The sequence below is a fragment of the Bos indicus x Bos taurus genome, chromosome 16 (assembly GCF_003369695.1).
Source record: "Bos indicus x Bos taurus breed Angus x Brahman F1 hybrid chromosome 16, Bos_hybrid_MaternalHap_v2.0, whole genome shotgun sequence".
NCBI lineage: Eukaryota > Metazoa > Chordata > Mammalia > Artiodactyla > Bovidae > Bos > Bos indicus x Bos taurus.
Genome location: NC_040091.1, coordinates 49,572,002 through 49,597,919, shown reverse-complemented (window position 1 = coordinate 49,597,919; position 25,918 = coordinate 49,572,002). Strand labels below are relative to the sequence as shown.

The following is a 25,918-nucleotide window of genomic DNA, read 5'->3' as shown; positions in this document are numbered from 1 at the left end:
TACGTGTAACGGAATCTCTTTGCTGAGCCCCAGAAACTAACACAGTATTGTAAATCAACTATCCTTCAACAGAAAAAAATAACTTGGAAGCTTTTCTTCTTTTCCTTGGCTGTGAAGGAGTTTAAAGCAATTACGAGCTGACTGTTCTTTAAAGGCTGGCAGATCTCCCCGACACCATCTGGAACTGGAGCTGTTTTGGGGGAAGCTCCCTAACCACCTTCTCTTTTCCCTCCGCGATAATTGTCCTGTGCAATTGTTACATCTACTCTGGAGTCAGTTCAGTTAAATAATATTTTCCTGGGAACCAACACATTTTATCCAGGTCTTCAAATTTATTTGCACAGAGGTGAGAAAAGTGATGTCTTATGATTCTTTAAATTTCCTGTGTGTTGTTTTTACTTCTAAAAATTTTGTGGCTTTGTTCCTTTCCTGTCTTTCCAGATTAAGTCAGATACTGGTTCATCTGTTTGATTTTCAAAGAACTGTATTTTGGATTTTTGAGTTCTTTCCCTTTTCTATTCCCAATTCATTAACTTCTGTTTCCTGTTATTCATCCCTGCCTGTTAATTTCCTCTATTTCACTGTCCTTTTTAAACTCAAGTTTAGGATGCACTTCATTTTGATTGGCTAGTGATGCACTCAGGATGTGAACTTTCCTCTGGGCACTGCAACTCATAGGGGCTCCCCTGGACTGCTTTTTTTTTTTTTTTTTAACTATTTTTCCAATATTCTCCAATTCCAGTTTTGATTTTTTTGGATCCAAGAGGTGTTTCACCTGCAGGGAATTTTAAAACATCAATTTACATCTTTATTGTCTTGAGAATAGGTAATGCTTTCTGTACCACATCATAAACATTTCTTGGTAACCTCAGATTTTGAGAAAACAAGGTGCAGCCTGTGTTCTAGGGGGACAATCTGATTTACACTGAAACCACCTGATTATTCTGCCATGATGGAGGCCATCCAGGGCCTGTGAGTTCTTGTCCACTTGGGCGCCATGGCAGGAGGCTGGGATATGGCCTCACGTGGACCTGCAGATGTGGTAACGACCCCCAGCCCATGTGGAAGTGGATGGGGAGGACTCAGGGTGGGGGTCTCTGCCAGCTCAGCAGTGAGGAACTGGGGGGTGGGAGACTGGTTGGGGGCTCTTCCAAGACCATCAGCTCCTGGGAAGCTGTGGTGAGTCAGGCATCTGCAAGCTCACTGTGATGAGCCTGGCCTTGAGTGGACAGAGGAGGGCAGGACATCTTGGGGGGAGGAGAGCAAATGCACCCTCTGTCCCTTGCTTTACTAGATGGCCTGTCCAGCAGTTGTGTTCGTGAACAGGAGAGAAAAACTGCACAACTCGGACCTGGCTTCTTTGAAACCAACAGCAATGGGACCAGGGCTGGACTTCTCCACTCCCTCCAGGAGAAGTTTTCCAAGCCAACTGTGGTGGGAGTGGGTAAGTTTAATTATGTAGGAAGCACCTTTACATCCGACAGGAGATCAGATGCCAAGTAGATGCCTGGCTGCTCTGCTCATTGGAGGCCCCTTGGGGCAGGTGTCTCTGCTTGGCAGGGAAGGGAGGCCATATCATCCTCCCAAGGTGCTGGCTTCCCTGGAGAACAACCTTGATGAAAGCATAGGTTTTGGGCCCAGTTTGAGAGTTTTTTGCCTTTGAGGAGCTCCAGGCCCTGCAGGACACCTGGCCAGAGGTCAGGCCAGGGTCAAAGGCTGCTCCACATCTGGAGAAGGGTTTCCTGGGCTGGCACCATCTCCCCAGGGCTACGAGGGGCCAGCCTGAAACCCACTCAACCTGCAGGTCCCAAGCCAGGGATAAGGAACAGGACTTCTCTCTGAGGCCCAAGAGGGCCAAGAGGGCCCCAGCTTTGAGGACCAGGTCGCTGTTCAGGGAAGAGGCTCTGAGCTTCCTAGGATGGTTGCTCCAGGCAGGTGGGGAACTCTCTCCTCTGCTTCCCGAGGCTGGCCATCTGCCAACCCACCCAGAACTAGGAAGAGGGAGAGGGTGGGGGAGCACCTCCTCAAGCAACCTCCCCAGGGGCTGGTCGAAGAATGATGATGACAGGGTGGCCTCACAGCTGGGCCTGGGGAGTGCTGGTCAGTAGAGCCGGCAGCCAGAGGACGCCTCCCTCCGGATTCTCGCCTTCAGCCTCTTCAGGCCGCTGTGCTCTGGGTCCAACAGCAGGCCGGCCTCTGCCACTGTCCAGGCCTCGCTGTAGCGTTGCTCAACTAGGCAACACCGCGCCTGGCACAAGAGTATGTGGGAGGCTGGAGCCCGGCCTGGCCGCTCCCACAGGCTGCTCTGGGCCTGGGTGGGTGCCAGATGGAGGGCCTGGGCGAAGGCCCCCGCAGCCCCAGCCTCATCCCCCAGACCCAGCAGCAGGCGGCCCCGGGAGCAAAAGTCCTCCACCTGTGTCTGGAGGTCGCTGTCCCTTGAGCCCTCTCGGAGCACGTGGTCTAGGTCCCCAAGTGCCCGGCTAAACTCCCGCAGCTCTGCCAGGCAAGTGGCCCGACGGCGCAGGTGACAGGTGCTGCTGCCACCTGCCAGGATGGCCAGCGAGCAGTAGCCCAGCGCCTGGCGGGGCTGTCCCAAGTTCAGGAGGGTGTCAGCTTCCTGGACTGCGGCCTGCACAGAGGGGATGGAGGGAGGGAGGTCAGGCCATCCCCTCCGAGCCCTGCACAGCCAGCCGCTGCTCGCTCCCCCATGCAGATGCTGTCTGCTTCTTCTGGGGGGTAGTGTATGGAGGCACAGGGCAGTGACCACCCCCTTGCAATCCCTTCACCCTGCTTGGGTGTCCTCCTGCTTCTCACAGCCCTACTGTCCCACCTGTGGTCCCAGCTCCTCTTACCTGGGTGACCTCCTCTCTTCCCTCTGCTTCTCCCCCTCTGATGGGGCCTCGGCCAGCCTCCCCCCTCCCCTGGGATGGCTGCCCAGCCCCAGGACAGCAGCGAATGCCCTTCAGCCCAGCCTGTTCCCGGAGCCCCCTCCTGGACCCCAAATCAGAAAGGCAGGGTCTGCTCTGTGCTAGCGCTCTTCTCACTTCCCTAACCAACTAGCCACTCCCGCAGGCCCAGTGGAGCCAGAGTCAAGGCCAGGGAGACACTCTCCAGGCGCCCCCGGTGTGTCCAGGAAGGCTGTGGTGGACTCACCCTCTGCTCATGGATGCAGCAGGGCAGGACCAGAGGTCAGAGGGCGCTGTCCATCCTAGCACTCTTTCCCTGGGGACTGCTGGACTGAGGCCCTGGCCGCCCCCGTCTGGGTGGAGCAGCTCCAAGGGCCAATGCCACCCCTCTGCCCCCCAGGCTCACTTTCCTTTTTTGAGTGTACAGGAAGCCCATTCTTCAAACCTGCCAAAATGCCTTACCTCCCCTCGCCAACTGCCCCGGATAAATCCGCTTGCCTCCCTTGGCTCCTCCTGCTCTCAAGAACCCATAGTGGCTCCCCAAGGCCTGATGGGGAACAAACCAGATGCTGCCTCTCCCGCTGTCCCTCCCTCTCCCATGCAGTCAAGTGATACCAACGCCCCCGGCCCCCGCCTGTCCCCAGGAAAGCACAGTGCACCCAGCAGGTGAGCGCGTGGTCTTGTCTTCCCGGCCGTGCCACAGAGGATCGGCGACTCTATCTCTCAGTGCAGCGCCCTCTCTACGGGGGAGGTCAAGAGCATCAGCAAGAGAGTCAAACCCTCGCGCGGCCCAGGGCAAGTATTCCATTTCTTCTTGCTTCACCTACGGCTTCTGCGAAATAGGTGTGGAAACTGACAAGGCACCACCAGCCGCGCCGGCGTAGTACCGCCGGAAGCGGGGCGCCACTACTTCCGTCTCACTTCCTCGTTGGCCCGCGTTGCCCAGCAACGGCCCAGCATCTCAAGAATTCTCGCTGCAGCGAAACTGGTCTCCAGGCGGCCAGGCCCAGCGCTCATCTCCCGGCCCAGCCCTTCTAAGAACTCGAAGACACACCTTTGCCCAGCCTTGTCTTGTGAACTCCGAGACCTCAACCTAGCTCCCTTCTCCTAGCTCACAGCCCTCCTCCCCTTCCTCTGGGATCTGAGACTCTAGCCCAGGACCCGCCTCTGAGATCTCTGGGCTTCTCAGCCGCCCCTCTGGTTCTCGGTCCTGGTAACACGCTGCTTGGTCGGCTCAGGGCTTCTTTTATAAGTTCTTTGACTTCCCTTGTAGCTCAACTGGTAAAGAATCTGCCTGCAATGCGAGAGACCTGTGTTCGATCCCTGGGTTGGGAAGATCCTCTGGAGAAGGGAAAGGCTACCCACTCTAGTATTCTGGCCTGGAGAATTCAGTCCATGGGGTCGCAAAGAGCGCAAAGACACGACTGAGCGACTTTCACTATCAGTTTTGGCCTGCTCAGCACTACAAGGGCCGCCCCCCTACATTGCCCATGGCTCCCTTAGCTCTTTCTGTCCCTAATGCCCATCCAGCCAACTTCCATACTGACCCCTCGTTGAAACCCCTAGTGTGGTTCTGTTTTCCTGATGGACCTGGAGTGACAGAGCCTGTGGAAGCATAAAGAGGTGAAATTCTTGCCCCAGGTCGTGCAGGGGTTCTTGACTGGCCTGCTGATGCTCTTGGCTTCTACCACCTACTGGTCCCTTCACTGCCCACCCCGTCCCCTGCTTCCTCAAAAAATAAAAATTAAAAAAAAAGGGTTAAATTCAGCCACTGCAGGGAAATCCATTCTGCTGTCTGCATTCCCCCAGTCCACCTCCTGTACCTGCCTGGCTGCTTCTGCCTCCAGCAGGTGAAGGGAGGGGCCCTTCCCTCTGTCCCCACCCTGAGCCTCTCATGCCCCTTCCCCTGTACTCCACACCAGCTGCATTTTGATCACCTGTTTCTTGAACACTCCCAATTCTTTCCTGCCTCCAGTCTTTTGCCTTGGCCTCTGTATTGCCACGGCAATGTCACCTCCAGAGCTGCCTCACAACCCCACTGCCCTGTCTCATGGTCTTCCTGCACTTTCACCCTCTGAGGTGAACCCCCCCCCCCCCCACCACGGTGGTACCCCCTGAGATGCGAGGGCCATGGTGCTGGCAGTGGCTCCACCCAGGGCCTGATGGAATGTGCTCTTACCTTCTTGTCAAATGAGCAGCCGAAGGAAAAATCCCCTACCCAAACAGCCTCAGCCCAACATCCCTTCAGGGTCCCCTTCAGTTCACTAAGGGTTCACCTGCTTGCTCTCTGGACGGATGTCCCTCACATGGCCTGACTAGGGGGTTGGGGCAGGGTTCCAATGAGGGCCAAGTGTTCCTGCCTGGCTCAATCTGGCTCTGAGGATGCCGTCCCCTCCCTCTTCTCAACCCTGAGTCAACTTATATGTTTTACACAAAAAAGACACCCTGGGGGTGTCAGGGCTTGAGCTGGCCAGACCGAGGTGCCTTCTGATCAGGTACAGGGGGCTTGCAGGGCTGCACAGGGCCCTGGACCTGGGGGTCTCACACCTCAGGTGCTGGAGAAGGGCTGGGCTGGGGACTCCGAGGGGTGCTGTGCCCACCTGGGTGAGGCTCTGCCGCTCCGAAGCCTCCAGGAGACACAGCAGGAAGCCGAGGTCCTGGGCATCCATCTCTGCAAGGCACTGCAGGTCCTGTGCAGCGGCCACCACATCCCCCTTCTTGAGCCGGAGCAGCCCACGCCGGGCGCGGGCTGCCTCTGATGGAGGGGTGGGGTGCAGGACTTTTTGCAGATGGGCACCGGCCTCCTCAAAGCTGCCTGTCAGAGATTGGGGAAGGACAGTCACTGTGGGGCTGGGGCGGTGGTGGGGGGCGGGGGGACACAAGTAAGCTCACTACAGCATTTCTTGTTCAGCGCTGGCTCTGGGAGTGGCTGGTTAATGGAAGGCCTTGGTCCCAGAAGGAAGGAGCAGGGAACAGAGGGGCAAAGTGATACCTTTCACCTGATGACCGAGCCCCCCACCAAGGGGGTGTCATTAAATTCTATGACCCCCGGGTGGAGCAGTAGGACTTGGAGTTCCCTCACCATGGTCACTCCAAGGACCTGCTGTCTCTCCTGAGTAGGGCTGCATGGGATCAGAGCAGCCTCTGGGGTCCCCAAAGGCCTTGGTGGGGGTACCTCACAGGCTTGGAAGTGATGATGACATGCCCGGGAAATGCAGGTTGCAGAGAGAGCTCCCTGTTCAATTTAGCGCTGAAATATTCTCAGGACTTTGCAGTAAAGACCAATGTTTTGGTACATGTGGGCCTAATACAGTCTCGCCCAGAACCGGGCAGTCTGTAAACTTCTGAATAAATGCATGAATTAAAGAGGAGGCCTAAGCATCTGAGCCTTTCACAAAACCCCACATCATGGCTTCATCTCATCTCCCAGTGGACAAAGCTGCACAGGGGACCCACATGGGAACAGGGCACAAGTTCTGGGACTCAGGGTGGGAGGTACCTTAGACGCCACTGAGTCCAGGGTCTCTTTCTCCCATTTTACAGGAAAGAGTTCAGGATGGGAGGAGTAGGGACGATGTTCACGTCCCGTGTCTGGACAGACACATACCCACCGCAGCGAGCGCATCTGCCAGGAGCATGTGCCAGAGGGGCTGCCTGGCATCAATTTCAATCAGTGCCTTCCCCGCAGCCAGGAGGTTCTGGGCGTCCTTGTCACTGAGGCGGGCCCCTGTGTCCGGCAGCTGACTCAGGAGGGCCCGGCAGCGGGAGGAGAGGCTCTGGGTGATGAGGGCCTGGGCTTCTGGCTTCAGAGAGCGGATCTCGGGAACTGCAGTTTTCGGGCTGAGCCTCAGAGCGGAGAGGATGTCGTCCACAGCCTCCTGCAAGGGGAGGAGGGCAGGGTGGGTGGCAGAAGTCATCCCATATTTGTGTTCCTCTCAGTGCCCTAGTGTTGGGGACACCAGAACGGGCAGATGGCCCAGTCCCTGCCCTTTCACCATGGGGTGAGGGTCAGTCAACAGGAGGGCCTGTAGGGTAAGCTGTCAAGGCAGCATGTGGCGAAGTTACAGCAATGGTATCAGAATTCTGGACAGGGGTGATGGTCTGGAGCCCCAGAAGGGCCATGCTGATCAAGAACCTGCTATGGCACAGAGTGGGGTTTGGGCTGGCAGCAGAAGGGCCAGAGGCCAGGGGCTGAGTCTGTAGCTCGGAGGTGAGGAGGGGAAGAGGAGTCTGGAGGCCCTGATGGTGCTGTGGAAGCACATGAGGTCCGGTGAGGCTGGGCCCTTTAGGAGAGCCTTGACCCCGGTGAGTCATTTGCATCTGACCTCTGACCTGGCCAAGAGTCCAGAGCCATGAAACCGCCCTCCAGTCCATCCTCCTATTGGTTTTCTACTTGTCCTTTTCTTTGTACTTTGATGTCTTTCCCCCTCCTTTTCTACCTTCTTTTAGGTTAACTGAAAAGGTTTATTATTTTATTTTAGTTCCTCCTTTAACCACTTCACTCTGCCTCTTTTTGGGAATTCCCTGACTGCCCTGAGGTTAGGACTCTACATTCTACTTCAGGGGGCACAAGTTTGATCTCTGGTCAGGGAACTATGATCCTGCAAGCTGCGCTGTGGCCAAAACAAAAACACAACACAACAAAACAAGAAACTCTGCCTCTCTTTAACACTTTCTAGCTGTTGTCCTATAGGTTACAAAGTCGCTTGCTCAGTTGCTCAGTCATGTCCGATTCTTTTGACCCTATGGACAGTGTCGCCAGCCAGGCTGCTCTGTCCATGGGGTTTTTCAGGCAAGAATACTGGAGTGGGCTTCCACTTCTTCCTCCAGGGGATCTTCTCGACCCAGGGATTGAACCTGTGTTTCCTGCGTTTCCTGCATTGGCCACTGAGTCACCTGGGAAGCCATAGGTACAAAATGTGTCTCTAGAAATGGCATAGCATCGTCTTCTGGCTTCCACCGTTTCTATGAGAAGTCAGTCATTGCTCACACTGCTCTTCTGTTGCTCAGTTGTCTCCGACTCTGCAACCCCACGGCCTGCAGCACGCCAGGCTTCCCTGTCCTTCATCTCGAGGAGTTTGCTCAAAGTCACGTCCATTGAGTTGGACTGTTACTGTTGTTCTACTATATGTAATATTTCTTTTTCTCTCTGGCTGCCTTGAGTATGTTCTGTTTATCTTTTGTTTTCAGAAATGTGATCAAGGGGTGCCCAAGCGTGGTTCTGCTTTGTGTTTGTCATCTTGGGATTTGTTGAGCTTCTTGTAAAATTTTTGGGCATTATTTCTTCAAATACCTTTACAACAACATATACATATATTAATATAAATACATGCACATATATTTGTCCCATTGTTTCTCCTCTGGGACTATAGTTATACATATGTTGGACTTCTTGGTATCATCCCAGAGGTCACTGAAGCTCCCTTCATTAAGAAGAAAATCGTTTCCCCCACTCTGTTCTTCAGACTGGATAATTTCTACGGATCCATCCTTAACTTTACCAACCTTTTCTTTGGCAGTTTCCAACCAGCTGTTAGGCCCATCTGGTAAATTAAAAATTTTAGATACACCTTTCAGCTCCAGAATTTCTACTTGATTCTTCTCTATAGTTTCTGTTTCTCTGCTACGATTTTTCATCTGTTCATTCATTATGAAAAATTTTCCTTGATGTTCTTCACATGTTTATAATCCCTGTTTTAACACCCTTATCTATTAATTTCAGGAGAAGGCAATGGCACCCCACTGCAGTACTCTTGCCTGGAAAATCCCATGGGCAGAGGAGCCTGGTAGGCTGCAGTCCATGGGGTCGCGAAGAGTTGGACATGACTGAGCGACTTCCCTTTCACTTTTCACTTTCATGCATTGGAGAAGGAAATGGCAACCCACTCCAGTGTTCTTGCCTGGAGAATCCCAGGGATGGGGGAGCTTGGTGGGCTGCCGTCTATGGGGTTGCACAGAGTCGGACACGACTGAAGTGACTTAGCAGCAGCAGCAGCTATTAGTTTCAACATTTGCACCATCTCAAGTTCTGTTTCTATTGAGTACTTAGTTTTCTGATTATTGGTCACATTTCCTGGTTCTCTGTGTGTTCAGCAGTTTTTTGATTTGGGGCTGGAAGTTGTGGATAGTACATGGTAGAGTCTGGACTATGTCACCGTCTCATAACGGAGGTTGTGTTTTATTCTGGTGGCTCATTTTGGTTCTGTTAGATTTGGTTTTGTTCCTTGTGAGGGCAGATCCATTTCAGTTTTGAACTTAGTCCTAAAATATGACCTTGACTTGGCCTCCCTCGTGGCTCAGTGGTAAAAAAATCTGCCTGTCAAGCAGGAGACATTGATTCGATCCCTGAGTTGGGAAGGTCTCCTGAAGAAGGAAATGGCAACCCACTCCAGTATTCTCACTTGGGAAATCCCATGGACAGAAGAGCCTGGCGGGCCACAATTCATTGGGTCACAAGAGTCGGACGTGACTGCAGTGACTAAAAACATGACCTTTACTTAGGACATGGTCTCAGCTGAGTGCCTAAGGTATTCAGAAAAGTCTCTACTCTGGTGGGGTCAGGATTCCAACATCTCCTGCCACCTGTGAGCTCTGTGGGGCCCCCGCATGTGCAGATCAGTTCAGACAAGAACCCACCTGGAATCCCATGAAGACTTCGCCCCTCTGCATAGCCCCAGTTTCTCCATTGCCCTTCGTTGCAAATTTTAGCTACTGCACCAGCCAGGAATCCCAGGCTCTGCCTCCTCAGCTCAGCAAGCCGACTGCCCCACCTCCTGGTGAGTAACAGGAAAGGCTCCCCAGGCAGAAAGTCAGGTTATTGTGGGGCTCCCCTGGGGCTCCCCTTTTGTGGTTTCCCGTCTCTCAGGGATGGCAGGTCTTCACTGTCTGTTGTCCAGGGCCTGAAGACAGTTGTCATGTATTTTATGTAGGTATTTTGTTTTCAGAAGCCCAGTATCTATTACCCCTTCTAGCCACACACTTTAAAAGTCCAGAAATGGAGTTCTCCTGGAGCACGTGTGTGGGGGACAAGGTCTTAGAGAGACAGAGTCCTTAGATGGCTGGATGAAAGTATGGTCCTCTCTAATCTTCCCTAGACCATGACCTGGATCCTACCTGACCCTGGTGCTGGCCAGTGGTAAACCTACTGGCTGGTTACCTTTGCAAGGAAAAAGTCCAATTCTGTGCTGGCTCATGGGAATTCCAGCTACCACCCATGGAGCCCTCACTGAGGACCAGGCACCAGGCTGAATGGGGCTTCCCAGGGGGTGCAGTTGTAAGGAATCTACCTGCCAATGCAGTAGAGGCAAGAGATGTGGATTTGACCCCTGGGTCAGGAAGGTCCCCTGGAGTAGGATATGGCAACCCACTCCAGTATTCTTGCTTGGAAAATTCCATGAACAGAGGAACCTGGCAGACTATAGTCCACATGGTCTCAAAGAGTTGGACATGGCTGAGCATACTCGCAGGCACCAGGCTGAGTATCTGACAGCCTTGAATAAGCACTTCTACCTCACAGCTGAGGATCTGATGACCTTGAACAAGCACCCCCCGCCCCCATTTTACTGATGTTGAAACAAAGCTCAGAGATGTTTCAGGATTTGGTCAGAAAGTTAGAGGTAGGGGAGGAGGGTTCTGGATTCTGGACCCTCGCAGGCTGACTCAGAGCTTCTCTCTCAGTGAAAGGCTGGAGGGCTTGTGGGCACTTGGCCTCAGCCCATCTCCAGGAGGAGGAAGTCCGGGGGTACAAGGTGGGGTAGCCTCTGCTTAGAGATGTTTCTGAGGCACCTCTCAGAGGAGCTGGTGGCATGCTGGGAGCACCCAGGGGCGCGGTTCCAGGGGTCCGCCTCTTGGCTGAATCCCGTCTCTGAGAACACAGGTGCTTTCCCAGCACAGGAAGGGCCCTGCAGAGGGCTGGGTTCCCAACCACACGTGCGTGCCCAGGCTGGAACAGACACCAGGTGCCAGTGGCCTCGGGGGAAACGCGATACCCTGGCAGGCAGAAGCACCGTCTGCAGATGCTCTCATTCCAGTGGTATCTTGTATGGATCACTTTTCCTTGTCTTCTGGGACTCCAGTCCTTAAGGAATTCAGAAACCTGGCAGGCTGGTTACCTCTGGGTGTACTTTGACCCAGCGAAGCATCAGAGCAGACAGTTGGTTTCAGTTTCTCACCCATGACATCGCTCTTGGCTGCAAAGTGCCCTTGTCCAGGGCTGTTTGGCTGTGGCTGCCTCTGAACACAGCTTCTCTGTGGAAAGTACCTGCCCTGGGCCTGGCAATGGACTACCTCCCACCCCTGCCCCTGCAAGCCAACAACCCGAAACCACAGGTCCTGTATAGACAGCTGAGGGTGGCACCCAAGAGGCAGCCAAGGTGTCTTTACTCTAAGGTGGGGTCCCCCAGTAAGCCCGAGGCCTTGCATATCTATCCACACTGATGGATGCTGGGAGCACAGGGACTCTTCAGATGAGAGCGACAGGCTACCTGAAACCATGGATGTGATGGTGAGGCTCCGGGAGCCCCAGAGCGGGCGGGGTTTTGATGCATGTGTCACACTCGATGCCTGGCTCTGCGTCCTCTCTCCTGGGGGGCTGAGAAGGAGGGCAGTGCCTCTCCTGAGTACCACCACCTGCCCTGTCCCAAGTGGGGGGCGTGGGGCCGGTACCTTCTGTTTATCCAAGGCCAGGTGCAGGAGTGCCCGGCCGCACAGCGCCTGTGCGTTCCCCGGCTCAGTCCTCAGCACGGAGGTGAAGTCGAACATGGCCGTCTTCTTCTGGCCCAGGAAGCCATAACAGCGGGCTCGGGCAAGCAGGGACTCAGTGGCCTGATTTCCTGAAGGAAGGGGGCATGGCATCAGAATGTGACCTCTGCCAGGCACGGCCAGGTTCAGCGTGTCTGCCCTCACCCAGCAGTTTCTGCACCCACCCTGGTGCCCAAAGGGTTGGGGGAAGGGGTGCGCCAGCTCTGGGGTCACCTGGGGAGCTCACAGACTGCTGCACACCAAGACACTCTGGGGAGCAGTCTGGATTGGCCTGGGGGCCCTGGCTGTGGAACATAGCCTGGCTCTGGGAGCCCAACCCAGATAGGTGGTATCTGGGAGAGTTGGTGGACAGTCCGAGGGGACTTCCTAGAAGAGGGGGCACTGCAGCTGCATCTGAGGTGAGATGAGGGGAGGTGGATCTGAGCAGCTGGTCATGGAATGGCTGCAGGTGTGAAAGTGCCAGCCTGGTCCCCCTACCCTCAGGGCCTGGATGTGTGGTATGGAGCCCAGGATACAGGGGAGGGTCCCAGCTCAGGCCCCAGCTGGCTGGGCCTTCTCCTAGACCTTAGCATGAAGGTGACCAGGAGTCATGAAACACCTGTGAACCAAGCATGTGCTCAGACCGCTGGTGCCTGACAACACCCCTTCTCCACACAGCACAGGCTCCCCTTATCCCCAGGTACCTGGCAGGATGGGGGTGGGAGGAGGGGGCCGGGAGGCTCTTACCTGAGGCAAAGATGGCCAGAGAGAGGTAGGCGATGGCCTCCCTGGTGTGGGCCCCGCCCTCGGCCCCTCCCGGTCGTGCCCGCAGGATGGCCAGGGCCCTCGCGTGGCAGTGGCCCCAGAGCAGCTGCCTGTCCTCGTGAGAGAAGACGGCCAGGGTGGACTGGAGGCAGGCCGTGTCCCCGGACTGGACCACCTTTTTCACCAGCTACAAGGGAAGGGGTGTCACCACTGGGTCCTGTCTGAGGCCCGCCCAGACAGCTCCACCCCTATCCTCCTCGTAGGGGAGTGGCTCAGGGAGGCGGCTTGCAGGGGCGTGGCAGGCAAAGGTGTGGCTCATGGGGGCGTGGCTCTCGGGGGAGGGACTTCGGGCTGGGGTGGGGGTGGTGGTGAGGAGGGGTGGTGGTCTTAGCCTCCTCAAGCAGCGCCTCCTCCTCCATGACCGGCAGGCAGAGATCTGGCCTTACGGACCTGCGCACGGCAGGTCTGAGAACTTCAGGGAAAGCGGGCTTTCAAACTAATAAAGTGACAGAGGCCCGGGGAGTCCTTCAGAAGGCACCAGGAGGGATCCTGGGACCTGTCCCTGCTCTGGGCGGAGTGCGTAGGGAGGGGGCAGGACATAACTTCACAGAAATCCACCCGATGCTGCCCCTGCCTCCTGCACATGTGTGGACGCCGGTCCCAGAGCAGGACAGGCAGGACCAGAGCATCCTTCCCTCCCACCCTTACGGCCCAACTCAGGGCGACCAGAGCCCAAAACAGGCCAGAGTGGAAGAAGGAGGCTGACAGGTTCCACAGCCTTGCCCCAAAGTCTGACATCTCTTCCCTGGGAACATGATCTTCTGCCCTCACAGGACCTGAGGGAGGCGAAGTCACACCGCTCCTGGGAGTAGAGTGGTCTCCGAGGGAGGAGAGCAGGGCTGGAGAGTCTGGGGGCTCCTCCACCCTGGGACAGGGTCACCAGCAAGCCTAGTTTACTTGGGAGATTTGGGACTAAGCTCCGCTGACACTCAGCTCATGGCTTTTTCTTCATAACAACAAAAGCAAATACAGAGCGCTACTGCATGATGGAGGTCGGCTGGGCCTTGGGGTACCTCCTGCAGCTAATACTCATGAGAACCTGAAAGGCCAGGGTACAGTTGAGGAGACTGAGGGTCAGAGAGATGAGGACCTGCTGGAGGTGGCAAAACTGGGGCTGAGACAAGCTGTGCCTGGGACAAGCTGGGGCTGGGACAAGTCTGGGTGCAGGGTGTTCAACGAGGGGCCAGTGGGGGCCTGGTGCCCTCCACAGCACTGTGCCCTGTGTCGAGCTGCCCTGCTGTGGCCTGCCGGGGCCCTCTCACCTGGTTGGCATCGTAGGAGAATCCCCTCCGGAGCTGCAGCAGGGCCAGCCGCGCCAGCACAGGGGCCGCCTGAGGCCTCCGGGAGAGGGCCGCCAGCAGGGCCTTGTGGGCGTCGTCCAGGCGGCCGAGGCGATACAGGGCGTCAGCTGCCAGGAGGCGCGAAACCTCATCCTCCGTGTCCAGTTCCATCAGAAGCGTGGCCAGCTGGTGCACGCCGTGGGCATCCCTGTGGAGAGAGCAGCTGGGGGAGAGCTGACCCTTCCCTATACCTCTTCCATCTGCCCAGGAGGTGGGCTGCAGGCAAATCCTACTTCCTGCACCTTGTACAGGCAGCTCCCTTCCTGCTGCATCTCAGAGACCAGGTTTCTGCTGGAGGGTGCCTGCTCACTGGCCGCAGAGCCTGGAGCTGCCCTTTCTGACCCTCTCCCGGCCTATGGGGCAGGCATTTCACAGATGAGGAAGTGAGGCTGTATGCTGACCCCCAGCCCACTCTGCCCCAGTTTTCTTTTCTGCAAAAACAGGTAACAGTGTTGGGCTTGCAGGGCTCAGGTGTGTGGTCTGCAGAGCTAGATAACGCACAGGCGGCACTTGGAATGACCCCGGGGCCCTCTTGGGAATGAGCTTGAGCTCCTACTGGGACACAGCTGGAGCCTGGAATTGACGGTCCCCAAGACAACAATGGCACCCCACTCCAGTACTCTTGCCTAGAAAATCTCATGGATGGAGGAGCCTGGTAGACTGCAGTCCATGGGGTCGCTAGAGTTGGACATGACTGAGTGACTTCACTTTCACTTTTCACTTTCATGCATTGGAGAAGGAAATGGCAACCCACTCCAGTGTTCTTGCCTGGAGAATCCCAGGGACGGGGAAGCCTGGTGGGCTGCCGGTCTATGGGGTCACACAGAGTCGGACACGACTGAAGCGACTTAGTAGTAGCAGCAAGAGAACAGATATAAAGGGCCCCAAATCTCCTACAAGAAAATTCTTCCTTACCAGCAAATCAAAGCGATGCAATTGAAGGAACTGGGGCCGAAGAAGCCAGTGTGTGTGTGTGTGTGTCTGTGTGTGTGTGTGTGGTGTAGGGATGAGGATGCTGACATCAAACACACCAGGGGCCCCCCAGCTCAGTGTTGTTAGTTTTGCTAAAATACCTTCTCACCACCTCCCAGCAACCAGAGAAATGCCAATCAAAACATCTGCAGGTTTACCTACTGGGCTGCTGAAAAAATTTGCAGAAGGAGCATCAGGGCTGGAGAGTGTGGCATGATTGGCAGGTGGACAGCTCCAAGGTCAAGGGCCTCACAGGGAGCTGTGCCCTCTGACCCCAGAGCTCAGCTTCTGTTGAATCTTTAGGGCAGACTAGTCCAAGACTGGATGTTACCTGGGTAGCATTATAACTAAGAGCAGAGGAGCTGGGAATACCCGAAGCCCTGATGGGATGTTCACAGGATGAGCTACCAGGCTGTCTGAGAAAGGTAAGTAGCAGCAGAAGAAATGTTCATGATCCAGTGAGTAAAAACGTGGGTTATATTTGCATATTGAGCACAAATTCAGTTTTGTGAACTCTATTTTATATGGACAAAGAGAAACAAGGGAATGCAAACAGTGTGATGCTGGGTAAGTTCTGTTTTTTTCATTTCCATTTTTGAGTTTCTGATTTTCTAAGTGCATAATGTATCTGCCCTTTGGGACCAAGGATCCAAGATCTGGGCCCCAGGACTAAACCCCCGACCAGTGCCTTAGGGAAATCACCCAGCAACTCCCTGCCTCTGTTTGCTCATCTATAAATTAGTACTGCACACACCCCGACTACCTTGGAGCAGACCAGAATGAAGCAGCAGCCCCAGGTGGGTGTGCGGGGCTAGTGTTTACCCTTCCTGCACAGCGCGGCTGTCTGTCTCCGCGGCCTTAGTCCGGCGGCCCCGCCAGCTCTTGGGTGGTGGCTCTGGCCTCCCCTGCAGCATCTTGCGGCCCTCCTCGCGTAGCACGGTCAGGAGCAGCCCCCGTTGGTTCCAGGGCACGTAGGTCTTGGTGACGAGCAGAGTTTCCTCGGGGCCTAGGCGGCAGGCGGTAACGTAGTCCAGTGCGCCCAGGAAGGCGCTGCCCGCCAGCACTCGCAGCAGCCCGCGGCCGCACAGGGCGCGCACGCAGCCGCTCAGGTGCGGCGGTCCCAGCTCCACCACCGCCTGGAAGTCCTCCTGAGCGCTCCCTGAGTCGCCAGAGTGTAGCGCGCAGAAGCCGCGGAGCGCCATCAGGGGCGCGCGGTCCCCGGCGCGGTCCGGGGTGCGCGAGGGCCGCAGCAAGCGCTCGCACAGCGCGCGGGCGCCCGCCGCGTCCCCTGCCAGCAGCAGGCACTCGGCCAGTCGGGCGCCCAGTGCCGGGCGCGCCCCGGGCGGGGCGACCCGACACAGGACCCGGAGCGCGCGGGTCACCGGAACCAGCAGCTCACGGCCAGAGTCCTCGCGGAGCTCAGGGCGACTCCTCACGGTCTCCTGGAAGTGGGAGAAGCCCAGGTCCGCAGCCTCCTGCACTTGGGCGTGCAAGCGCTCCCGGTCCCCGGCGGAGAGCACGGCCTCGAACTGCCTCCGAGCCCCCGAGGGGCTCTCGCGGAAGGCCCAGTGCAGGTCCCGAAGCAGGTCTTGGGCCCCGCTGTCTAAGAAAAAGGTCGCTGCAGCGCGGGTGACCAACAGGGTGGCCAGACGCTCACCTGGGGAGAGAACAGAGGCGTTGGTCTGTCTGTTGGGCCATGTCCTCCAGGGGAGCCACCTGTAGACTCCAACCCTCCAGTGGAGGACCCTCTGAAGCATCTCATGCCAAGCCCCTGGAGTCTCTCAGTGGCCAAGGACAGGGCATGAAGAGGATGAGGGCTGTCAGGAGGCTGGGAGCTCCTCCGGCAGTTCCTGGCCTCTAGAATACAGGTTCAATAGTTGTGGCACACAGGCTTAGTTGCTCTGAGGCATGCGGGATCTTCCTGGATCAGGGATTGAACCTGTGTCTTCTGCATTGCCAGGTGGGTTCTTTACCACTGAGCCACCAGGGAATCCCTGGGTCAATTTCTGTTGACTTCTTTATCTCCTGACTGTGGCTCACCTTTTATTTTTGTTTCTTTGCATGTTTAGTAATTTAAAAAATTGTACACTAGACATCTGGTTGATTTTTTATAGAGACTCTGGGTTCAGTTATGTTTCTTTGAAGAGAATTGAATTTTGTTTTAGCAGGCAATGAGTGTTCATTGGAAGGACTGATGTTGAAGCTGAAACTCCAATACTTTGGCTACCTGATGTGAAGAGCTGACTTATTTGAAAAGACCCTGATGCTGGGAAAGATTGAAGGCAGGAGGAGAAGGGGATGACAGAGGATGAGACAGTTGGATGGCATCACCGACTCAATGGGAGATGAGTTTGAGTAGAGTCCAGGAGTTGGTGATGGACAGGGAGGCCTGGCGTGCTGTGGTCCATGGGGTCTCGAAGAGTCGGACATGACTGAGTGACTGAACTGAACTGAAACTGGCTAGGTTCAAACTCCAAATTCTGTCTTCTAAAGTGGGCAGCAGCTGAAAATCCCATTTAGTTCTTGCAGCTTCCAGCTGTTGCTTTTTCAGGCAACCCAGTCTCTCCTGTGTGTGCAGGTCAGTGGACAGCCAAGGATTTAAGTGGATTTAATATACAGATTTAATCTCCTTTCAAGAAGACCAAACCAGTCATTCTTAAAGGATTAACCTTAAATATTCATTGGAAGATGCTGAAGCTGAAACTCCAATACTTTGGTCACCTGATGCGAAGAGCTGACTCACTGGAAAAGACCCTGATGCTGGGAAAGATTGAAGGCAAGAGGAGAAGGGGATGACAGAAGATGAGGTGGTTGGATGGCATCACTGACTGGGTGGACATGAGTTTGAGCAGGTTCTTGGAGTTGGTGATGGACAGGGAAGCCTGGTGTTCTGTAGTCCATGGGGTCATGACTTAGTGACTGAACAATGAAGGACAGCAATACATGGATTTGGGGTCTTATCTCTTTTCCTCCCTGAATGTGGCTCTCTCCTTTTTAGGATTTCCCCTCTAACTTTGCAACTACTTTTTTCATCCCTAGTTTCTGTCATATGACATCTCAAGTGAGTAAAATGGCAACTTTCTGTCCTACATGGATTGAGGAGTCAAAAGCTGCAAAACTACAAATCTCACCTTGTGTAATCTTCATCTTTTAGGGTCAGTCTCTGGTTTCTGCCTGCATTTGGTCATTGTTCAATTGCCAAATATTTTAACTTTATATTTTGCCCCAATTTTATAATTATCTGTGGGACACACAGTTTAGTCCAGCTGCTGCTGCCGCCGCCACTGCTAAGTCGCTTCAGTCATGTCCGACTCTGTGCGACCCCATAGACGGCAGCCCACCAGGCTCCCCCGTCCCTGGGATTCTTCAGGCAAGAACACTGGAGTGGGTTGCCATTTCCTTCTCCAATGCATGAAAGTGAAAACTGAAGTCCAGCTAGTTCAACATTATTGAAATCCAGAATCTTTTATTGTTAGATTAAAAAATTTTGACAATCTGGTGGTGAGGGGATATAACATGCTATAATGTTACCACTGTTCTTTTAATTTTCATCTTCCTGATTGCTGGTGAGGCTCATTTATTTAAAAATACTTTGCTGCCAATCTGGTGGGTAGAGAAAGTGGGATCTCATTGTTTTAATTTGCATTTGTATCATTACTATGATGTTGAATATTTTCCACATGTTTATTAGCCATCTGTGTTTTCTCTTTTGGGAAATGCATTTGCCAGTTCTTGTACTGATTTTTTCTCCCTTATGGATATGTAGGAATTCTTCAAATACTCTGGGTACTCATCTTTTATCCTCTGAATATTTTGCAAATATTTTCACTCTGTTGTGGATTGTCCTCTCATTTTCTACAATTATGGGCAAAATAGAAGTTTAAAAATTTCAATTCAATCAAATGTATCAAATTTTTCTTTATTGTTTCCATTACTTTTGCATCTTAAGAAGCCTAGCTGTACACAGAACCTTAAGATAGTCTCTCATATTTTCTTTTAGAAAATGTAAAGCTTAGCTGTTAACATAATTCACCTGGAATTTACCTTTTTTTTGCATGATTTGAGGTAAAGAATCAGTACTATGCATTGAATCATGGTCCTCTTTTTTTCCCCTGTAGCTTTGCAATGCTCACTCTCATATATTAAGTTCCAGATAATTATAGGTCTGTTTTTGGCCTCTCTAATTTGTTTTATTAGTTCATCTATTTCTTAAGTCAGTATCTTTCTGTATTGATTAGTATGCTGCTGCTAAGTCACTTCAGTCGTGTCCGACTCTGTGCGACCCCATAGACCGGTCAGCCCACCAGGCTCCCCTGTCCCTGGGATTCTCCAGGCAAGAACACTGGAGTCGGTTGCCATTTCCTTCTCCAATGCGTGAAAGTGAAAAGTGAAAAGTGAAAGTGAAGTCACTCAGTCGCGTCCGACTCTTTGCAACCCCATGGACTGCAGCCATATAGCTTTGTATTAACTGGTAGAGAAAATCCTATACCAGTGTCTTCTTCTCCATCTTCATCCCTCCCCACTCCCCTTCTCTTTCTGCTCTTCCTCCTTCTTCTTTGTCTTGTCTATTATTGGCCCTTTGCTCTTCTATCATATCAAATATTTCTATCGGTAGACATTGGCTATCTCTCTGCTTACAGAGGCATTATTTATTCTCTTTTAATAAATGTTTACAGTGTTCTCCATAAAGTCATATGACTCATTGAAATAAATTATTTTCTTTTGCTCCAGTAAAAGGTGTACTGTAAAACCATTAAGCTCCTATTCATTGTTGGTGTCTGTAAACATAAATACTTTTTGTATCTCCTGTTAAATTCTACCCTTATATCTAATACATTTTTGTTGTTTCTGTTGGGGTTTCTACATAGCTAATCATATTGTCTGAAATAATGGTTACTTTATCTCTTTCTAGACTTATTATTTCCCCTTATTGCATTGGCTAGCATCTCTAGTGCAGTGAGGTATAAATGGGGGAGTGGGCAGCCACCACATTCTTGGTTCTAAAATATCACCATTAAGTGTGATATTTTGGTAGGTTTTGATAGATTTTATCTTTTCCAATTAAGTAAGTTTTCTTCTATTCCTGGTTGTTTAAGTTTTGGAGATGTTAAATATTATATAATACTTTCCCCTAATTTATTCCCTAATTTCTTTTTTCTTCCATGAATGAATGTTGTAAATTATATTATTACGGAAACATAACCCTATAAGTCCTGTATTATTTAAGTCAGTTTTGGTTAAAAGATGCGTCAAAAACCAATGCTTTGACTCAGCATGCAGTTGCAGCAGCCACTCTTGCTGTGTAACGAATTGCCACAACACCTAGTGACTTAAAGCAACAACCGTTTTCTATTTGCCATGATTCTTCTTCCATTTGGGCTGAACTGGCAGTTCTGTTGGTCTTGTCGGGGATCACTTCGGTGGCTGAAGCCATCTGGTGGCTTGCCTGGGCAGGCAGGTGTAAGGCGGCCTGGCTCACGTGTCTGGGGTTTTGGTGTTGGCCGTGGGCTGAGCCTCCTTCCCGGTGTGTGCCCTCGTGATTCACTAGTTATCTTCCATGCATGGCACTGGGGAGGTTCCAGGAGGATGGAGATGGAGCCTGGCTTCCAGAACCACACAGCATCACTTCCACTGTTTTCTGCTGGTCCCAGCTAATCTCAAGGCCAAGCCAGCTCTGTTTCCATGCTGGGTGAACCATGGCTATGTCTCCCACCTACCGCAGGAGTTCTTAATGAGGAATCTTGAACAAACAGGAGACGGCCGCTGGGGACTTTCCAAAGATAAGCAGTCAGGGAACTTCAACCCCAGGGAGACGTGACTCTTGTTCTGTGTCTTGTCCTCATGCATCGAGTGTCTCTGTATTGTTGTCGCTGTTTAGTGGCTAAGCCATGTCCAACTCTTCGTGACCCCATGGACTGTAGCATGCCAGGCTCTCCTGTCCTTCACTGTCTCCCAGAGTGTGCTCAGATTCATGTCCATTGAATTGGTGATGCCATCCAACCATCTCATCCTGTTGCCCCTGTCTCCTCCTGCCCTTAATCTTTCCCAGCATCAGGGTCTTTTCCAATGAGTCAGCTCTTCATATCAGGTGGCCATAGTATTGGAGCTTCCACTTCAGTATCAGTCCTTCTGAAGAATATTCAGGATTGATTTTCTTTAGGATTGACTGGTTTGATCTCCTTGCTGTCCAAGGGACTCTCAAGAGTCTTCTCCAGCACTACTCTTCCCTGTATCTCCATCTACTAAGAAGGACTGAGGATATTCCCAAATATGGAAGACTTTGTTCAATGTTTCCAGGGACTTTGGATAAGTAGCCTTGAGAATAGAATACATTTGTTATAGGAAGCTACATTTGTAAAAAGTCTGTTATAGCAAAATGCATTCATTCACATAGTAAGCCATGCTTGTGCAGGTGTGATACGGTGGCTCCCAGTGATGGAAGTGATTTTGGCCTAATTAAGGTGGTGATTTGTAGGGAAGGTTCTCCTGTCCATGTCAGAGCCCAGGCAGGACAGACAGCTTCCTGCTGTCTCTAGGGGGTGGGGAGCAGAGTTTTTCCAGAACATGTTCTTCGAGGCTGCAGCCCATTGGAGGCTGTGGATTTCTGTAGGGGCTCTGTTTTTTTGTGTGTGCTCAGTTGCTTCAGTCGTGTCCAAATGTTTGCAACCCAGTAGACTGTAGCCTGCCAGGCTCCTCTGTCCATTGGATTTTCCAGGCAAGAATACTGGAGTGGGTTGCCATTTCCTTCTTCAGGGGGTCTTCCCAAGTCAGGGATTGAATCCAGATCTCTGCATTGCAGGCGGATTCTTTACTGATTGAGCCACCAGGGAACCCCAATACATCCGGGTGGTCACTGGTTCTTCTGACCAACTGGCTATAAATCAGAGGTTCCTCTGAACCCCTCTTTGTTTAGTCGCTCACTCCTGTCCAACTCTTTGTGACTCCATGGACTATAGCCTGCCAGGCTCCTCTGTCCATGGAATTCTCCAGCCAAGAATACTGGAGTGGGTTGCCATGCGCTCCTCCAGGGGATCTTTCTGACCCAGGGATCGAACGTGAATCTTCTGCATTGCAGAAGAGGCAATGCCTCAGGTGCCCACTGAGGCACCTGCAGGGGCTCTACTCGTCATTAAAGTGACAGACCTGCCCCTCACCCGGGAGCTGCTGAACGACCCCAGCTCACAGGCCTCTGTGTGTCTGTGCTTTGGGCACCAAGGGCCTCCTACTCAGGATTCTGTTGTGACTCTGTTGAGCATTTTTAGGTCATTGATAGTAGGAGGACTGCAGGGTGTTTGCTCTGGCATATTCCTAGAAAGAAATCTGCTCACTTTTCAGTTCTGTCTGGTTCCCGTCTCACCTTGGCATCACCAGGAGCCTCACAGGCACACTGGACAGACATGCCCCGCCCCCTCTGCATGGATTAGCAGAGGCAGCTCTTTATCTCATAAACGCAGGTGTCATCACCCTGCGGGCTCCTGAGTTCCCTTCTTCTTGTCCTCCTGTCCCCTTTGCTGGGTCCTCTTTTGTGGGGAGCAGCGTGGTGGGTAGTTAGGAGCACATGAGGGCCAAATTCCAGCCTCTGTGAACACTCCGTGTGCCCTTGGTGGCCCCATCGGTGGAGTGGATATCCTGCATCCAGCTTCCAGCGGTGCTGTGCAGTGCCGTGCACACATGCTTCTCATACCTGAGCAATGGGTCCGCTCACTGAGTGGCAGCTCCTGGCCCCTGCCTCTAGGTGTCCAGCTGCCCTACTCTGTCCTGGGGGCTCTTCCGATCTGGACCATGACCATCAATCTCTTCCAAACACCTTGAGACCATGACCCGGGGATCTCAAGGCTCATGTGTCCAGCTGCCTAACTACACATCCAATTGATGGACTCTAGGAACATTTTGGAAGAACTTAGTGGGTGATTGGAGAGCACTTAGTGGTGACACCATTTTCAGGGTTTGATACACAATTTCACTGAATCTGCCCAGTAACCTTCAGAAATGGGTGCGACCACCATCCCCACATGTGCACAGGGTGGCAGGGAGTTGGGAGTGGGGTGGCAGGCTGGTGTGTGGCTCCTGGGTGATCCCAACCACGGCCCCACTACTTCTGGGCAGGAGCAACATCTCAAACTGGGGGTGTCTCCATCCCCTGAGGCCCCCTTTCCTGTCCTCTCTTCTCTGTCCTCTGCCATCCAGCTGCTGAAGGTGAACTCTTAAAGATCTTCCCTGTGCACACCCCCCGCCCCCGCCCCCAGCCCCTGCCATCACTACATCCGGCCAGTCTTATCATTTCTGTCTCAGTGATAACTCAGACCTGGACCGCATCCAGCCTCTGGCAGTTTCTCTTCTCAGTCTGGCCCCCAGGGCATGTTCTGTGCACAGCAGACAGACTTGAAAAATGCAACTCAGAATACCTCACTCCAGTTTAAAACCTCCCTGACTTCTTGCTGCTCTGAGGAGAAAATCCAAAGTCCTCAGCCAGAGGGCTTAGCCACGGCTACTGCCTTTAGAGCCTTCTGTTGCCCTCTGCCCCCACCCACTACCCCCTACCAGCCATGCTGGATCCATTCAGTGGCATGGACACCCCAAGTTCTTTCTCACATCCTGTTTCTGCTGCCAATCCTTCAGTCTCAGCTCAAATGATGCCTCCTCCAAGAAGCCTTCCCTGACCAGCAGGCTAGAACAGCACCTTGCATAGTCGCACAGTGCTTTCTCAAAGCATAAATGTTCTTTTCTTGGTGCTCTGTAAGGTCAGGGGACTGTCCGTTTTGTCACTGTGGTGTCCCCAACGCCAGCACAACCCCCTCCCCCACCATAAGCAGGACTTAACCATGCAGTGAAGCGACAGCAGGAGCAACTTTTGACCTAGTCCTTGGTGGGTGTGGAGGGCATGCCTACCTTGGGGTCTGCAACCCGTTGGGGTGGCCTCCAGGGCCCGGCTGCAGGCTGCCCGGCAGTCCTCATACCTGCCATGCTGGAGCAGGGCTTCAGGTGACAGGGTAATGCTCCAGATGCCCTCAGGGTCCAGGGCTGCAAGGAGTCCCTGGCAGTTGGTCACCTGTTGGCTGGCACCGTCCCCAGCCTCCTGATGTTCTGAGATGTAGTCCTGGAGGGCTCTGACCAGAGCAGGGAGGTAGGGCTGCTGATGCGTGTGAACGAAGGCCACGGTCCGGTCAGCGCTCTCCACGAAGGCCTGGAGGTAGTCGGCCACCCCGGTGTGCAACTGTGTTCTGGACAGGACCCAGGCCAGGGCGCGGGTCAGCCGCAACTCCAGGCTCTGCTGGGAGTGGGCGTCCAGCAGGACCCCACAGCGCCGCACCACTTCCCCGTGGTTCCCGTGTGCTAGCAGCCCAGCCAGGGAGTGCAGGGCTGCAACAGGGTGGTCGGGGCAGAGGGTGGCCAGGAAGGCGCAGGCCAGGGTCCCTGTCAGGGAGACCACTGCCATGCCGTCCCAGTGGATGACTGGTATCTGGCTGTCACCTCGGCACCAGGCCTCTAGGGTGGCCACCACAGATGACCCCCGGGTCTCGGGCAGGGCGGCTCGGACACTCCGCAGGGCCGAGGGAGCGTGGCAGCTGAAGGCAGCCAGATAGAAGGCAGTGGCCAGCGGGGTCTCCCCCAGCTCCAGGTGCTGGTCACCCTCTCGACAGAGGCAGGCCACGAGCTCCTGGGCCGACATCACGCCCGCACCTCCGATGGGCCCATGTCCATCCTCACAGCACCTGGAGGGGGAGTATGGTTAGTGCATAGATGGCCCACCTGGCCTATGGGCCCCCCCCATCCTGCTTCAGGGCTGCCCCCTTCCCCCTTCCCCTTCCTACTGAGACCTCAGGGTCAGCGCGGAGCCCCCAAATGAAGACAGGGTGAATTCAGCCACCAACGGGTGTCTGGGGTGCCTGCCCCGCAGGCATCTCCACCGGGCTGGGGCACATCTCCCAGGCCAGCCCCCAGTTGCTGTTTGCCTCCAGGCCTCAGTTTCCTCCTCTGTAGAGGGGGCCATGACCCCGCTCAGTGATCAACACTCAGTGGACATCTGACTTCTGAGTATCCACATGGGGAGGAATCGGGCAACCTGAGGTGTCAGGGACCTCTGGCCCTCACTCCAACTGCTGCCCCTCCTAGCACAGAGCCGCTCAGGAAGGTGGGACCTCCCACCGCCAATCTGGGTCACACAGGCATCCCCTACGCCTTCTCAGGGCTCTGAGTTTCCACTGACCTCCAGCCTCAGGACCACAGCCCTGCCCACCTCCCACACTTGGGCAAGGTGGGGGGAGGGGGTGGTGCAGGTAGGGCTGGGGTGGTGAGGGGCACATGGCCAGCTCTTGGGTGGGGTGGGGAGCCATGCTGGTGAGGGGGGCAGTTCTTGAGGTCAGTTCCGGGACCAATCCTGCAGAAGGCCTCTCTCTGCGACCAAACCTTCCCACCTGAAGAATGGCTCAGTGGCTGGGGATTTCTCTCCTGGTTCCCACGTGCCTGCAAACAAGCCCCCCACCTAATGTTTGCTCTCTGACACACACCCAGACACAGACACACACCCGTTGCACACACGCACGCACTCACATGCATATGCACACACACGGCACACACGCAGGTGGCTCCCAACGTGCACACGCGCTCACACTCGCCTGTGCTCCGAGGCTGTGCGGGGTGCGCGGGGAAGGAAAAGGCTCGCCACCCAGACTTGGGGGGCGGACAGGAGCAGGGGCGGTGGATGCGGCTCCGGCGGAGGGTCCGCGGATCTGGGCTCTCAGAAGCGCCGGGGTCGAGAGGGCGGGTCCGTTTCCCTGGAGACTGTCAACAGCCCGGCGGGCTGGCGGCTCAGCCGCGCCCCCAGCGGTCCGGCGCGCCCCCGCCCCGGACCCCGCCCTCTGTGGCCCCTAGCCGCCGCAGCCAGACCAGGCTGGGCTAGGGTAGGGGGCGTCTGGACGCTGGGGAGGAGCTGCCCACAGTCTAGGACGCACCTCCAGACCCATCCCCACACAGGTGGGGAAGGAGCTCCGCGGAGGTGGGTGGGCCTGGGGGCCCCCGCCACCCCCAGAACTCTGCCTTGCTGCTTCAGTGCCCCTTTCTATCCTCCACGCCCCTCCTGCAGGGTGCTTCTAGGAAAGCGGCCCCCAGGTCACCTGTTCACTTGGGCTCCTGTGG

The 25,918-nt window shown here is 54.3% G+C and overlaps 1 protein-coding gene across 2 annotated transcripts; it reads right to left on the bottom strand.

The window, feature by feature from the left end:
• Positions 1-25,541, bottom strand: TTC34 (tetratricopeptide repeat domain 34). 2 transcript variants are annotated; one of them, XM_027565123.1, is made up of 9 exons: positions 25,399-25,541; positions 23,672-24,495; positions 15,605-16,439; positions 13,733-13,958; positions 12,393-12,597; positions 11,571-11,737; positions 6,514-6,784; positions 5,507-5,721; positions 1-2,629 (listed from the first exon to the last, which is right to left on the bottom strand). In XM_027565123.1, the coding sequence occupies exons 2-9, from the start codon at positions 24,450-24,452 to the stop codon at positions 2,102-2,104; spliced, it is 3,228 nt and encodes a 1,075-aa protein (XP_027420924.1). In that variant the 5' UTR covers positions 24,453-24,495; positions 25,399-25,541; the 3' UTR covers positions 1-2,101. The 2 variants fall into 2 exon arrangements, with proteins under 2 accessions (XP_027420924.1, XP_027420925.1); XM_027565124.1 differs by having other exon boundaries at positions 2,510-2,629; positions 6,518-6,784.
• Between the last annotated feature and the right edge of the window lie 377 nt (positions 25,542-25,918).

Coding starts and splice junctions, on each gene's coding strand:
- TTC34 (XM_027565123.1), bottom strand. CDS start 24,452: ATGTCGGCCCAGGAGCTCGTGGCCTGCCTCTGTCGAGAGGGTGACCAG. Junction 16,440..23,671: donor AACGGGTTGCAGACCCCAAG/GTAGGCATGCCC, acceptor TTCTCTCCCCAG/GTGAGCGTCTGGCCACCCTG. Junction 11,738..12,392: donor TCTGGCCATCTTTGCCTCAG/GTAAGAGCCTCC, acceptor CCCTTCCTTCAG/GAAATCAGGCCACTGAGTCC.